This window comes from Mastacembelus armatus, chromosome 23 (genome assembly GCF_900324485.2).
Source record: "Mastacembelus armatus chromosome 23, fMasArm1.2, whole genome shotgun sequence".
In the NCBI taxonomy this organism is placed as follows: domain Eukaryota; kingdom Metazoa; phylum Chordata; class Actinopteri; order Synbranchiformes; family Mastacembelidae; genus Mastacembelus; species Mastacembelus armatus.
In genome coordinates, this window is record NC_046655.1 from 14,456,652 (window position 1) to 14,473,170 (window position 16,519).

The 16,519-nt window shown below is 42.1% G+C and overlaps 1 protein-coding gene across 9 annotated transcripts in view; it reads left to right on the top strand.

Annotated features, from left to right (window-relative positions):
• celf2 (cugbp, Elav-like family member 2) overlaps positions 1-16,519 on the top strand; it is a 167,155-nt gene that overhangs the window by 49,482 nt on the left and 101,154 nt on the right. For 2 of the 9 annotated variants that reach the window (XM_026326696.1, XM_026326697.1), the window contains exon 1: positions 5,384-5,790. The exons of the other annotated variants lie outside the window; for them this stretch is intronic. In XM_026326696.1, coding sequence (XP_026182481.1) covers positions 5,714-5,790 — 77 coding nt within the window. In that variant the 5' untranslated portion in view covers positions 5,384-5,713. Of the gene's footprint in view, positions 1-5,383; positions 5,791-16,519 lie in introns of those variants that run through there. 9 annotated transcript variants of the gene reach the window in all.

Consider the following 16,519-nt stretch of genomic DNA (forward strand, 5'->3'; position numbering starts at 1 on the left):
ACTTCAGCGCGGCCGAGTGCTGTCCAGTCCGGTCTAGCACTCACCATTAAAACTAGCAGACAGCAACATAGTATAGCCGGGAGGCCTCTTCAGGGGCGGAGGACATCAAGTGTGTGTGTGTGTGTGTGAGAGAGAGAGAGAGAGAGAGAGAGAGATAGTGAGAGAAACTCATGTTGAGACCAGACATTAGTGCGTGAGGGTCAGTGAACAGGTCAGTAGGTTTTGGCTCGACGATGTCGGGCTCAGAGTGTGTTTGGGTCTGCATGTACATATGTATTATCATCAGATGGATATGTTTCTTTAACCTTTTCAGAAATGACACCCTGACTTATCTCAGCCTGAGACACAGCAGGAATTACTTTTAACAATAATTATATTATCATCCACTTTAGATGTTTTTCAGTGTCAGAAGAGAAGCAGTTTGATTATGGTCTGTACATCCAGGACTCAGCACAGGTATCATTCCTTCTAGGTGGTTGCAACAAGAAAACCAGAAGAAACAACAAAAATCTGTGCTGATTTTATTAAAATTTGGCCATACAGGAAAAATAACCCCCTAATATCAAACCTTTTACAAAAGCTGTGCTCAGACATGTGGATGTCCTTTTTAAAAAGCCTTAGTTACTCTGGAAATAGAAAATATATAACATGCCACATGTCACAGCAACAAGCTTCTGGGCTCTGTGTGAGTTTGTCCGTACTCTGGCTTCCTCCCACAGTTAAACACAGGCAGGTTAGTTAACGTTTGTTTCTGTGGGTCGGCCCAGTGATAGACTGGTGATCTGGGCCCTGCCCCACCTTTCACCCCCTGTCAGTTGGGACTGGGTTGAGGGTAATGAATTTAATTCCTAGTATGAGGACAACAGATGCAGATAAAATAGCAGCTGATACTTCAGTCCAGCCAGTGAGTTTTGAGTTGGTGTGCAAAACAGGTCAGCGAGCTTTTAGAGGCAGCCCCACCGGTGGACCTGGGATTCTGGTTAACTGGAACACAGTGTCCTAACCAGAGTCCAGCGAGGACCAATAAGACACTGACAGAGGGAGACGGAGTGAGCAGTGGAGGGGAGGGACGTGAGACCGATGAAAGCATGAAAACAGAGGAGAGAGGGGGTCTGGAGAAAATATGGGAACGAGATTTGAAGATTGAGCAATGAGGAGCGGTGGGGGGGGGATCTGTCCACGCCATCTGTACTTTTGTTTGGCTTTCAGTCCAGGGTTCTGTTCTGTGTTTGACAGACTAAGAAAGTGCTAGAGAGACCAGACTAGGTCTGGACCCCTCTATCATCCTTTCACTAAGGAAGCGATTCATGCATGTACACGTGTAGTGCAGAACACACACTTATCAAAATGTGAGGATGAACCCTAACAGTCAGGGTCTGTCTGGTTTTGGACTCTTCACATGTCCACTTAGACTCAAACGCAGCTGCTTGCTTTTCTGAATTATTCATGAGCCCTTCGTTAAATATTCACGTGTGAAAAGCCTGCACCATCAGCTACCCACAATCCTCTCTGCCTGAGATCCAAGCAGGAAGCACAGACAGGCCTGAATGGCAGTTTACAGTATGTGATGGACACCATGACGCTGCTGCTGTAAGATTCCTTTTTAATTTGCTCTGAGAGACTGGCTATTTTTGGTCCTGTCTCTTTGTCTCCTTCGTCTTTCTCACCCTGTCTCCTCCTCTCCCTCCCCATCCCTCCTTTCTAAATGATCGATTTGTATTGTTCAGGCAGCTGAGCCCCCCCCCCCCCCCCCCCTCCGGCCTGAGGTGAGAGAGATGAGGGCGGAGGGAAGATAGAAATAGCTAGACAGAGGGAAGAGGCGAGAAAGACAAAAGACAAAAGTGGGAGAGCGAGCGAGCGAGGGCAGAGGCAGACCTTGCCATGAGCGGGATCTGGGAGAACATGGGGCCCTAGGGTGGAGAGATGGAGAGATAGGAGAGGTGATGGGTGAGGGTGGGAAAGGAGCTGAACAACAGCAACAGCAGGGAGAAAATAAGGTACAACACAATGTATGAAATGTTCACTGGCCTGAGTGAAACACAGCCTGAGGAACGCATTTATTAAGGTTTGGAAGTGGACCCAACCATGAAAACTTATTTAATTAGCTTTAATAATTTCACCAATACCATTCAAACACAGCACACATCCATACACCGACTGTGACTTCCTTTGTTTGTTTGGCTGTGGGTGAAAGAAGTGACAGTCCTTTGCAAACTGTATTTGCATGCGGTTTGTGGTGTTTGTGTTCTACCCATCGGGTCTTTCGGTAGTTTAGTGTTCACCTTGGAGCAGGTCCTTTTTGTGTTCCAAAAGCTGCCTTATCTGGAAGCTGCTGTTTCCTCCTTTGTTATTATTTGATGAGATCCATCCTGTAATTTATCACATTAAATGATTCGTGAATGAATCAGTTACTCAATTGACAAAAATTAATCAACGGTGGTGGCAAATCATTTAAGCCGTTTATCAGGAAAACAACAAACATTTTGTTGTTTCAGCTTCTCAAAGTGAGGATCAGCTGCTTTCTCTGTTTTGTGTCACTGTAGAGGGAAGATCTCTGGGGTTTGGGTTGTTGTTTGAATAAGCAATTTAAAGATCAACATCTCCACAGTGAACCTGCTGCTGTATCTTGCCCTGCAGCTTTATCTTTCCATGCAGGTTTGAAAGTTTTTATAGCAGGTAACTTAACCTCAGCGTGAATTCACTGATGGCTCACTCTTTTTCAGAGGCCCACAACCCCCGTGTGCTCCTGTCCTCATGAACGTGGCCAATTCACTGCACGTCAAATGAATTTACCAAGGTCCCGGAACAAAACATAACCTTCATTATCAATGTATGCAAGGCACCGTTCTCATATGGAGGGCACGAGTTCAGGATTTAAAAAAAAAAACAAAAACAAAAAACGCTGGCACTGAATTCAGAAAATGTAAGTGAACCTTGTACATTTGCTTTCGAAATCACCTCCTTTTCAGAGCTTTTCCTCCTGCAAGTGAAATACTATTCACGCGTCGTCAGCATGTACATGTAGCTGCACACATGCATCGCATTACCAGCGGTGCTCAACAGCTGCAGTACAAACAGCAAAAAACAGCATTTTCTTATAAGCTGCCAGTTAAACTTGACTACATGGTAAATTGAGTATGTTCATGTTTCATTAATGGACAGATGCACTTTGTTTGGCGAACAGGAGAGAAGGATTTATCTAAAGTTCGAAGCAAATGAGGAGATTTTATTGCCTGATTGTTTACCAGACGTACATGAGAACGTTCCAGTCGACTCATTTCAAACTTGATGCATTTTCATTTCAGCAGCTGACGCGTCTGTACAGTGGGACAGGTGTTCGTAAGCCCTTGGCAGACACGCTCGCACATGCACGTCATCCATCGCCTACGTGATGGTGATTATCCTTTAACTCTCTTGTAATAGTACTGAGCATCGTCATTGATTCAAACTTCAGTTTGGTTTTCAATGTAGAATAAACGTGGAAGGAAGGAAGTTACAGTATTTACATGGACAATCAATTGGCATTCACCTCTAATCTGGGACCAGTTTCCCAAAACCCTCATGTGGCAATAAAACCTGAGCTGTTTGATTTTGTTGCTTTAGAAGTGACTGGGAGTAAATGTTTCTGTCTTTTGTGTCAGCAGACTTTCAATATCCAGGATGCAGTTTTTGAGCAGACAAAGCTTGTGTGGTTGCTGTAGTCAGCTCGTGAACATGTCGGGTCAGGGTTATGAGCGGTCATCTGAAACGAGAGCAGTGAGACTCGGTTCAGGCCTGGACATGAAAGCCTGCAATGGGAACACGGCCGATAATGATGCATCGGTTGGTTATATAACGTCCTGTGCAGCCCCTGTTCTGTGAAGGGTCAAATGCGGTGAAACATGCAGCGTCACCCCCCCACTCCTGGGACAATGCGAGCCCTGAGGCACTGATCTAGGATCAGCCTTTCCCATCCATATTCCGACCTCAGTCGTTGTAAATAAACATGCAAGCTGACCCTCGAGCAGAGCCCTGGGCCAAGTCCCACCCACACCATACACTTACCCTGCTGAATGTGTGCATGCTGAACACATTTTTTCCCACTGACCCAGATACGCAGATTCTTCCCCCAGAGAGACTCCTCTCACAGTCTAAGAGAGGCTCATTATTTTACTGAAGTACCTCCCCTCCTTTCTCATATAGAGGAGGGAGGAAATGGGGCAACCTGGTAGACGTGCTGCACAGGGGTGCATTCAAGCCCACTTCGGTTCCACAGGGAGGAACACTGGATCCACACAATTAACGCAGCGTAAAATAGAGTCAGCAAATTTGCAGCTGGTTCATTATTACAGAGCTATCCCCATGCGTAATTGTACCTCTTCAAAATTGGCCAACTCATTTGATTGTAAATCACCTAACTAGCTTCTATTAAGTCACCACACTGAAGCATGTGTGATATTCTAACAGTCTGCGGTTTACATGCTCTGAATCATGATTGTAGGTTATAATTAATCATGGCAGCACTCATTTATTTTTAGTTTTCTGTCAGTGCAAACATCCGGTAAACCGGGAGCTGGTCGGGTGGATATAAACCTGCGATATTCAGGGTGCGAGTGGACATTCAGACCGAGTCAGTGCTGTTTTGAAATTAAACAAGGGGTTGTAATGGTGGGGCGGGGTTGTTCAGGTGTATCTCACCTGAGATGGTCGTTTTATATCCAATGAATTAGTTTGAAGACCTATCAAATGTGAAAACAGTTTTTAAACCCATGAAGACTTGAATTATGAACTAATCTAGTCCCAGTCTGCTGGAGAACCACAATCCAGCAAATACGTCAAAATCTATAAGGACTGGAGGCTGGTCCACATATAGTGTCCATGGCCTCCTCTTTATAATAAATGTATTTTTAGCATTGAATTATAAACTGTTTTTCAGAAGTGTTGTGATCAAAATATTGTAAAATCATGAAACTGATTGACAACATCATCCTTGTTCAATGCTTCAGAGTGTCCTAAGAGTTTCAGGGAACCTTTAATTAATGACCTGTCTTTGCAGGATTAATAATCTCTGTGGATCATCAGCATCTGTTGGATGAAACGTCCAGTGATTGTAGTTAAAGGTGATTAAAATGTGTTTTTGATGTAAGAGATACTTGACAGTCAGATGAATATGAATGTTGATTATGAAAATCTTGCCTGAAGTTAATGGTGAGGAACTTCTAAATGAAAACGATTCAAAGCATTTTGTGATCTGAAAATATGCGGAGGTTGGAGACATCTGCGCCCATTATACCACGGCTAATGGTTCCAGGCATGCCGTGGGTAAAGATATCTATAGCCGAGGAGCCCTAACAGTTAAAGATCAGCTGCAGCGTTATGCGCCACGCCTCCCCGGCGCGGCACCTGGTTCTCCAGCAGCCCGTCAGTTGCGCTGTTGCAGAGCGGATTTTCAGACAGGACCGGCGGAAGAAAACCAGGAGAAAAAGCGAATGGGGGAGAGGAAGAGGAGAATGTGACAACTGCTGGATGCGGACAGAGTGTGTGCGGCTGGCTACACTGCCTTTGGGGAGGCCTTGGCTCTTGCACCTGTCCCTCTCCGTCTCCGCGGCCAGGCGCAGTTTGGGCGAGAGCGACGCTCCTTTATTTATCAGGCAGGGCGCACAGCGGCGGAGGCGCACACACACTCGCACACACGGTACTGTTCACACACACATACACAGGGCAGGCAGGCAACATGACTTCATCCTACAATCTGGATTTTCTGCCCGATATGATGGTGGAGAGCCGCCTGCTTGTTCCCGGGGACAGAATGTGAGTTATTTGCCACCTTTCTCTCCTCCGCTTTTATTCTGTGTGATTTTTTCCACTGTCCTGAAAAGCAGCTGTCCGATAAGGAAATGTTGCTCCGCTGCTGGATGTGTGGCTGAAATCGGGGTCAGAATTAATGCTATAGCCGCTGTGACCGTGTCTCGGTCTTATTGTGTTAGTTATGGCTTGTTGTTATTAATATTCGTCGATAAATTGTACCGGGATCGCAGGAGCGCCCGGAGCTGTTATCAGCTATAGACAGGATGGTGATGAATGAACGCCATTATGGAGAATTAATGCTGCCGCCGTGAATAAACCTTGTCTTTATGAAGCTGTATTATCTGCTGCGTGTCGTCAAATTGTTGTAACCCGTCAAATCGACTCTCAGAGCATTTAGAGCATCGGCTTCTCATCTCGCTCCGTGGAGCAGAGAAGGGGAAGTTGCTTTGATTTGCGGCAGCCGCCCATTATAATTTCTTTGGGTCTTGCTGGGCTGGAAACGGTGGGTCTGGGACCGAGCAGCCGGCTATGGGAGCGCACCATGCTGAGACATACAAAGACCAGGGAGTCGGTGTCTTTCTCTTCTCTCTGTTGGTTCACAAAAGCGCAATGTGGAAGAGGGGAGTGATATCAGTCACATGAGACTGATTTAACTCCACCGGAGGCGTTTTGCGCCCTCTTCGCGTGTTATCCTCCAACACTTTGGACACTTGGTTGAGCTGAAATGCATCGAAAAGCGTTTGCAAAAAAAATAAATAAAATGTGAATAGGGGAGAGAATAAGCATCACAAGGAACATACAAGAATGCATGGATGACTGGGATCTCGTGTGTTTCAATTGGATTTGGTGTAATTCAGTTAAACTCAGGAATTTCTAGAGCAGGGACAAAGGGAGGGTTTCATTCCGACATCATGGTCATGCGTTTTTTTCCACAGTGCATGTCCCACTTATGTCCCTTCAGCTCACAGCTAGCTGTTGATGAATCAGGGTTTCAGCAGAGAAGATATATACTGTGCTGCAGCTCTTTTCATCTTTTGAAGCTCTTCTTCTTCTTATTTTTTTCCCTGTGTGCAAATCTATAGGGTTTGTTCAGCTGCTGCACTTCACTTCTGGGGATTTATGGTGTAAAAGAATAGAAGAAATGTAATGAAGTGAATACGTTTGTGTGTGTGGGAGGTGTCATGAAAGAGATTTAATAGACTCATAATGCAGGACATTTTCCAATACCATACAAATACTGCAAAACTTGCATCACACCAGGCAGCAGCTGGAGATGATGTTTCATACTTGATTCTGTGGAGCTGACTTGAATTACTGTGATTATATTGTAATGTCATTGAGCCAGATCAAATGCTTAATGCTATAGAAATATTGTTATATTATGGAAAAATATAAATAAGTTTCTGGGTAAAGAAACTATTGAATAACAAATTGCAGCCTACTGTAAGGCACTCAAGAGAAGTATCATTGAAATCTAAACCATACCCAGAATACAGAGAATATATATATATATATTTTATTGTGTTCATATTTTTCATAAAAAGATTAAATATTCTAATAGGGGCTCTATGATTGTGAGGTAAGATGAAGTTCCATATAGTGCACAATTTAATATAAGAATATTCAAGTAACTGTTCATTTAGCACAGATTACTATGGAGACAATATGCCATTAATACTCTAAATATAATGATGCCACCATAGGCCATAAGGTCTCACAAGTTAAATCTGAGGGGTTAGGGAATGAACTTATGTGTGACAGGAGAGTTAGTTTTATTCAGTCTGACTCTACCATTAATATAACAAATTCATACAACACATTTTAATCAAGGTAACATATTTACCTTGTGACAAGCAGTGACATTGCTTATTTTTAAGAATACATGGCCCTAAAATAAATTTGTAGGCTCTTTGTAGCAGCCCTAAAAGGATTAACTGGTATTATTTATTAATGTTAAATTTTGGAACTTGTTTTTAGAGACAGGACGCGAAGGACTAGGGGTTTGAGAGGCTTTATTGTGGCGTTATTTCAGGTTTAATGGCCAATACGTGTTATAAACTCGTGGCGTTACACACGCTGGTACTTTAGGGGGCGCTGGTTCCTTTGACCTTCGTCTGCCCCGCAGGAAAAACACGAAGAAGAAGACGAAGGAAGAGACGATGAAATTCGCGGTTAAACTTCGAGCGAATTTAAACATTAGCAAATAAAAAATAAAACTAGTTCTGACAAAGATGTCGTGAGTTAGAAACGGAGTTTTTAATAGTTTTTTTGTTTCTGGGACAAATATCTACAAAGAGCGTTAGCTTCCGTGGCTCGTTAGCCTCTCGGCTAATGTTCGCGCTTGCACACCTGCCAGGTAACGAGCTAACAGATGCACTTTATTATTTTAGTTAAAGTACAGATGAAATAAGAGTAGCGCTCAAAATAATGAAGCATTGTAATTATCCGGATTCACAGTCATTAACAAATGTCAGAAAAGTCTGTTTTTATTTTTACATTTGCCACAAACGTAATGCAACCTCACTTGGCTAACATCTTTATTAGCACATTGCTAATTAGCAAACCACAAACTGTTTATGACACATATTGGCTAAAAAGTTAAACTAAAAATATCACTAAGGTATTAACTGTGTAAAGACACTTTATAGTAACTTGTCCATATGCTAAAACATCCTCCTGTCCTAAGTTTAGACTGCCTGAACCAGATTGGCCTAGACCTGTAATGTTAATTTATAGTATTTATTATTCATTGTAACACTGCAATTATGTTATAAGTTCATATAGTTTAAGACATAACTTGCAGGTTTCTGAATTATATATAACTGAACATTAAGCTTGATTGCAGTGCTATATCTTGTCTAAGGTACCAGTCAAATGAGCCACAGTCATGTTCAGTGTTTCACTTTAAAGGAGTCCCAGTGTTTCTTATTTGTCTAGTATTGGGCTTTATGTTTTATTTACAGTGAGGCATAGGAACAAGCCCCACTCATTGGCTGTGTCTGTTTGTCCATAGATGATTTTTTTGCAAGAGAAAAGAAGAAAACAGCCAAGTTCATGTGAGAGAGTAAGGCCAAAATGACTTCATTGTCACAGCAACCCAATATTTATTTAGAATAATGTTATTAATTAATGTAATTCAGCATATTGGATCATACATTTTCTCTTTGGTTGACAGCACAAAGTGAGAGAGAGACAAAGAGAGAGAGCAAGAACCAGGTGAGAAACTGGACAGGTAGTCAAGACCACATAGTGATAATGCCCAGGTAACGTGTGTTTTCACCACATCATAGCAGTAAAAACCACAATGAATTTACATAAGAGTGTGTTGATCTACTGTTATCAAATGTGGCTTTTTCTCAACCTCCTCGTACATTTTTTTTTAAAACATCACAAATTTTTTTTAAAGTAAATTTTCTAGATGAATTCAGTATGTGATGTGTGGTTGTCTATGCAAACATATTGTACCGAAGCAGCATATTCAGCTTTTCATTTTCTTTAAAAATATTTTGTTTAAAATATCGGATATATGCATGTACATGTCACGTTCCCAATAGAGTCTGACCCCAGACTTACCCCTGCTCTGTACCACCAGTGCAATATTATAGAATTATAGTACAGAGGAGAAAAGTGTCAACAGGATTTTTATGTTCTACATCTGCATGAATCCTTGAATCACTTGTATTCCAGTTTCTTGCAGAATGCTATAAGTTGAGGGCGTGCACTTTACCCTGCAGAGTCTACTTCCATTCACTCTCTGTGTAGTTTATTACCCTGATGCTATAGCAGTGAGATGGGTTTCTCATTAATCAGTGTCATCAGCTGTGGCGGCGGCGGCGGTGTGTGTGCGTGTGGTGTGGGAGGGGGCGTGACGGGGTGGAGGAGGAAGCCGTCATACTTCCATCCCCCCTTCTCTTTCTCCCTCTGATGTGTCTTGCATCACCAGTTGTGGGTATATGTGCCCTGGAGTTAAGGATTTATGAATAATATGTGTCGCTGGCATTAGACAGGCCTATCTGTGCCCTCTTACTCAGCCGATGAGAAGGCGGACAGGTTGAACCAGATAGCACTTATGGAGATGACACTTTATATTTATGTGAACACTCCTCTTATGCCAGGCTATTTAGCTCAGGAGAGGTTCTCTTGGTGATCTTTTATTTTTTTTTGTTTGTTGTTGTGTTCAACAGCACTGTTTTCCAGTAACAATGTAAAATTTACATTCATGCCGACCCTTATAACTTCCTGTGATACTGACAGTCCCTGAGAACATCAGACTTGACAAATATTAGCCGATATCATATGAAAATTAAGTGGAACTAACAGTCTAATTCCTCTTGATCCTATCTGTGCTGGAAACATGAAATGGGAGTAAAGTGGGAGAATCTGGAAAAATGGAGCAGGACCTCTGGCCTTTACTTTCCAGTCTAAGTCCAAATCTGAAGCCTGGACTGGGTTCTGTCCCTGGGAAACATGTGACCCCCCTCACCTCCTTTGACCTTTGACTCTGTGATGAATCCCCATCTGGTCCAAAACTTTAAGGTTGTTCAGGGTCTATAACACTTTTTGGCTGTAACAGACACGGCTTTTAGCAGTAATTTCTATGTAGCAACTGTAATGTTGAAATCTGAGTAAACAGGAACACGAGGCTGTGCTAACTCTTAACAAGTACACTGTGTTCAGGGGAAATCACGAGACAGACTCACAATCGTAAATATAAATGGCACATTCTTGTTGTGTGTGTACACAACCTGCTGCCTACACATAACCCATTGCTTCTCTCTGAGGACAAATGTATATATGACCACTGATTTTCTTTAGGACCTCCTCTCCCACTCATCCGTTCACTTCGCCTTCCTGACCCCCTTCTAAGCCTGGAAGGACACAAATCATGATCCCAACAGCTGAAAGGGTCCTGTGACAGAAAACTCAGGGTTCTCATGGGAAATGTATATGAGTGTCTGTGTGTTTAGATGAGGAAGGAGGACAGACCACAAGGCTTTAGACCAGGTCTTTGATAGTAGCCCTGGAGAGGACCAGATACACTTATGTTAATTATTTCTTTTATTATTGTTATTTTAAATAAGTCCAAAGCTGTTCCAAAAAACTAGGAATGTGCAGTGTTTTCTCCTGCATGTTAGACACCTCAGAGGATCTGAAACAGCATGTTAAATCCACCAAAAAATATTTTTAATTGGATATATTACTATATGAATTAGCAGGCATTGATCCAAATGCCACATTAGAGGGAATAGGCAATCTGGGAATCAGTATTTCAGCCAAACAAATGTTCAAACTGGAGCATTTGCAGAGTTTTCCCATCAGCACAATATAGCTAAAATAATGTTATTGATCATGAACAGTGGTCAAACAGAATCAACCCTCAGCCTCAGCAGTTGGAGTTTATTTCCCCAGGTTTTGTCTTTTCACAGACTTTAGTCCAAGGCTATGAATTGCCCTCCAACAAAACTATCAGTCTTCAGTCTCTATGGTCTTAAAAATTACAGATATTCTTTGAAAAATAACACAAAAGAGGCCATGTCTTTTTCATAAATTCGGCAAAAAATTAGCTTTTATTTCTGGCTCTGATAATCATCAAAAATCTAGGGAGATCCTGTTGGGTCTGTTTGACTCGGTTTAGGTTGTCAGTGAAATCAATTAGGTATTGAGCAGTCGCCAATTAAACATGTAATTAAACAAAAAAAAAACACTGCACCTTAACCATTATGCAGAAGTTAGATAACACTCTCTGGTGAATTGATGTCCAGTACAGATAATCATCCTGACACATCAGACTAATCCTAGAAGGGGGAAAAGGAAGGACGATTGATGGTAGAAACAGGGTGAAAATGGACATGGGCATACTGGGAGAGGAGATTTACAGGGGGAAAGTGTCAGAGAGGGAGGAGGAGTGATGGTTTGACAGCTTACGACTCCCTGGACAGGCAGTCGGTTGGATTTGAATTGTGTCTTATCTGATGTGGAGATTAAGAGAAAATGAGAGGGAGAAAAATCAGTACTGGTGAAGGTGGTTTTATCTTTTTCCCAAGACACAGAATGAGAGGCCTTTTCATTCTTCATTGTGAGTATGACACACACACACACAGATAGAGGAATGAGGAGAAATATATCAGCAACAGTAGAAGAAGCCCTCAGTCATTTCTGTTATAACTGTTTTTGTTCATAATATTGTTATTTAGGTTGGAAACACGTACAGTATGTGTGAAATATGATGTGATGGAGTCGTCTTCACGCACCACCAGCTGCAGCGTTGTTGTATTTCGCTTTTTCTCAATGTGTGTATGTGACTGTGTGTGTGTGTGTGTTGTCATAATGATGAATGTCTTTGCTCTGCTGGGGCTCAGGAGCAGTTGTCTGTGGCTGACACCGCTGTGTGTCGGTGGTGATGTATCACGGCCATGAGCTGTCTGTGTGACTGTGTGTTTATGGCAGGCGTGTAGTTGTGTATGGATACATGACGGGGTCAAAAAGCATCATTTATATGTCATAATTGTGTGGAGATATGTTGGTGTATCTGGGCCTGGACATGCAATTTTTCTTTTTCCTTCCTGTGTGTGTGTATGTACATGCACTCTGTGCATAAACAGGACCACAGTGATGTTAAGATCTTAGTTGCATCACAATTTACACACTAAACATTTTCCCCAAGTTCATGTTTTTTTTTTTTTTTTTTTTTTGGAGATAACATTACCTTTAAAAATCACTGTAGGAAACAAGCTAGCTAGCTGTTTGTGCAATAATTAGTCATTTTTAAGCGAGCTAACATCTGTCTGACGTGAACCAGAGTCCTTACTTTGTTTTGAAGCTAGTCTCTGTTCGGATAGCTTGTGTGACAGTTTCACTGCTTTGTCTGAAAAGACAAAGTATGCTGCGGCAGTTGTGTGTTCATTTATTAAGCTAAATGTGCCGTTTAACAAAGTTAAACAACCACTGATTTGTTAGCATGGCTCATCTAAAGGTCCCATTAAGCTGTAACAGTGTTTGAATGGCTTAATCTCATGGGATGTTGGGGTTGAATTCTTACCAAGTCATAATGTTTTTTCTTGGTCAAAGTGACAAGGTGAGCCTGCCTGGTAGTAGATGAGAATATTGACATACAATCTGATATTTTAACCAGGTATTCCATGAAACACTGAAAGCCCACTGGGAGCTGTAGCTTGTGGATGCTAACCAAACAAATGATGGGGGAGGGAGCTGGACTTCAGCTGAAAATCGTATCCACACTTAAAGAAATGTCATCTTTCCCTTTTGTTCTGTGAGTGCATCACACCTGTCGATGTTTACATCATTCAGCTCATCTCTATTGATGCTCAAAGCTCAGGCTGTGTGTGTGTGTCATACTGACAAAGTATAGCAGCTGTGAAAGTGTCGATCAGCACAGTGAATGTGCACAAATTGCTGCTTATTTGACAATGCTGGTTAGATGCTTCGGCTGTGTTTCTTGCTCCTAGTATGTGACTAAATATGCATCTTGCTTCATCGGCTAATTTCTGAAAGAGTATCTGACTTTTCATAAGGAAAGTTCTGCGTGATCGTCTCATCATTTCTCTCTCTGTGAGTCATGTTACGTTCAAGGCCTCTCTTCTCTGTGATTCTTTCCACCTTTAAACCATTTTGCTCCTGAAGGATGAGGTGGTTAGGTGAGGTGACGTGTCCTCTAGTTTCTCTACTTATCTCTCTTGATTCTTGTTTCTGCGGCGTGTAAGTATTTTTGTTTCCAGCTGAATAGTTTGCTTATTCAAGTCATGCGCATGTTCACATAACACACACCTTATGAATTGAGCTGTGCAAAGAGAGTATTTTGTGTGCAAGTGTATTTGCGAGTAAGACACTGTCTCTGTGTGTGTGTGTGTGTGTGTGTGTGTGTGTGTGTGTGTGTGTGTGTGTGTGTGTGCGCGCGCGTCGTCTTCTGAGAACAGTATTTCATCACTTGGCCTTGAAACAAATGAAGCATGCACATGCTTTCACTGCCGCATATACACATTGCCACCCACATAAATACACGGAATACACACTGTGTAACAGACACACAGAAACAGACACAAACGCGGTCCCCATGTTGTACACATCATGTCCCTGGGCTGTAGTGATGGGCAGAAAAATAACTGAATCCTAAGAGACTAAGAGAACACAATGATGATCTCTCTTCCTCTCCCGGTTTATGTATCTCTCGCTCCTCTGCGCCACCCTTTCTTCCCTCTGTCTGTCTCCTTCCTTTGCTTTCTTTCTTCCTCTCATCCTCAGTCGTCAGCCACTGCATTTGTACTGTGCAGCAGCATTACTCTGCCTTGCCAGAGGGAGAGCTTACCTCATGCATGTCTCAGTAGATTTTTTTTTTTTACCCCTTCTTCTCCCATCCCTCTGCTTTATCCCTCTTTGGCCTGTATCTTCCTCTCTTTCTCTCTGCACTCCCACACTCACCCTCTTTCTCCATTCAAGCGTGCTAAATGCTTTACCTCTGTCAACTCTTGAGTCTAAGAGGAGCTCATTATTGTGGAAAAGGAGAGGAATTTGGGATTAAGGGCAACATTTGTGGACTGAGGCTCTTGTTCAGCTAAAAGAGCCATCAGAATTACAGAGAGGGATAAACTTACCTGTGTGAGCTGGTGGTATTATTCACTAATCACCAGGGTCGAGGGTTTTACTATGATTTTGAAGTTTTTACTTTGCAGAAGTACTTTACTTTTTTGCCATAAGTAAAGTTAGATTCTTAACAGAACCTGTTAATTGGTATTTGTTCTTTCTCTTCGATGTTTGTTTGCTCTTACTGCTTCAAATTAGTCCTGGTGGGTCCATGGAAGCATCTGATCATCATTAAACTGAGGGCTCATAGTTATTGCATACGTCATTATACAGCCACGTTGATGTGTTGTGTGTGCTTTGAGCTGTTCTTGCACATTTACTTGTAACATTTAGGGGTTTCTGTGCTTAAAGCGGAACAGTTGTCCCATCAAACAGTCTGTGAAACTGCCAGTCACACAAGTTGGAATTGGAGAAGATTGCATCTGCCAAGTTTCAGATCAACAGTGGCATCTTTCTTTTACATTGATTGCCAGGTCTGCAATAGATACTAGGCAAGGTTTGAATGAAACTATGTCATTATCCCCCCAGTATAATTTATTCCATCGAGATATATGGATTTGCAATTATTAATTATTCGATGTGCAAAGTCATGAGAAGATTCCAGGCTTCTGGAAAATGATGAGGGACAGTGATGCAGCCAAGAGGAGGTAATGAACGTTTTTGCCCTTAACTATCCAACCGTTAGGAAATGGTAAACGCTTTAGATACAATTCGAGCAGCATTTTGTATCAACTATTATTTTCTTCTGCACTTAATGCTTACAGATTGCACACTCTGGCTTAATGCATACAGTTGTTGGGCTGGTTAGCTTGCATGAGTGTAGCTGCTGGGCCACGTGAGATCTGGCTCAGTGACATTAGACTGCACAGACACTTCAAGGCTCTGATCACATGGTGGTCAAAGGTCACTGAAAGGTCAGCGCCACCTGCCATCAGCGTGCAGAGCAGCTTCTGCAGTGCAAATCGTAACATAGTTTAATTCCAGACATGTTTTGCTTCGGAAAGGGGATAATCCTTTGTGTCCTTACTGTGTGATTTTTGTTCCAGTGGTAACTGGTTATTTTCTGACTTTAACTTATCAAATGAACAGTATGACCAGTACTGGGAAGTCTTTTTTTTTTTCTTCCTTGGATTACTGGTTGATTGATTTCTGCTGGGCAGCACTCATCTCTGTGTACGCTCATGCAGGTCTGCTTCTGTTAAATCAAAACAAATCATAATTGTAACTTCCTGTGCACATTAGGGTGTTTCTCTGAAATCTAGAACAGCAGATTACAACCATGACTGTTTGAATCACTGTGGTGTGCGATATCAGTGAGATACTGTAGAGGCTGTATTTTTTTATGCAAGATGATACACTGTGTCTTTCAGCCTGTCTTCAAAAGCTGCCTCAAACCTATGGTGTCGTGTTTGAAATGAAAATCTGCCGGCTCCTGGACCTCAGTGGTACTTGGTTATCTTTATGATAGTGTATGGGGGAGAAAAGGATTTTGATGGGGTCAGACTGTCCATTAATGTGCCATGCGTAACCTTTAAAATGTGAGTATAAACCTGTAGCATGGGAAGGCAGGATATATTTATTGCTGATAAAATTGGCCAATAAATAATGTAGTTTACTGTAAATCAAATTTTTAATAAGCTATATCATAAAAGAAAGCCTGCAGTGAAATCTGGCTCACTCTCTGGAACTGGAGCTGCTTACCCAGTACTACAGAAAATGTAGTTTGTCTTGGATTCAGAGTTCTGGGATCAAAACATTCAGACTGGGCTTCAGCAGCTTTTCAGGTGTGTCAAAAGAAATTTCTGGGACAAATTTTAATTAATTCTTTTTCTTTGTGATGAAATATTTAAGTAAAGACATAAAATGACTATTATTACAAGTGTCCATTAGCCTCTAAAAACCTTCTGGCCTGACCTTATAATAGAATCTAATCAGGAATCAAACCTCCAGCACCATCCACCTAAACTTTACGGGGCTATTTGGCCCCAGACAGAGCACAGACTGTACTTCCTACCCATAAATCTCTTCTCAGTCTCACTCCCTTCATTTCCATCTCCCCCATTTGTTTTATATGGATGCACCAAAACATACATGTGCACACACACACACACACACATATATCCACACACACTTG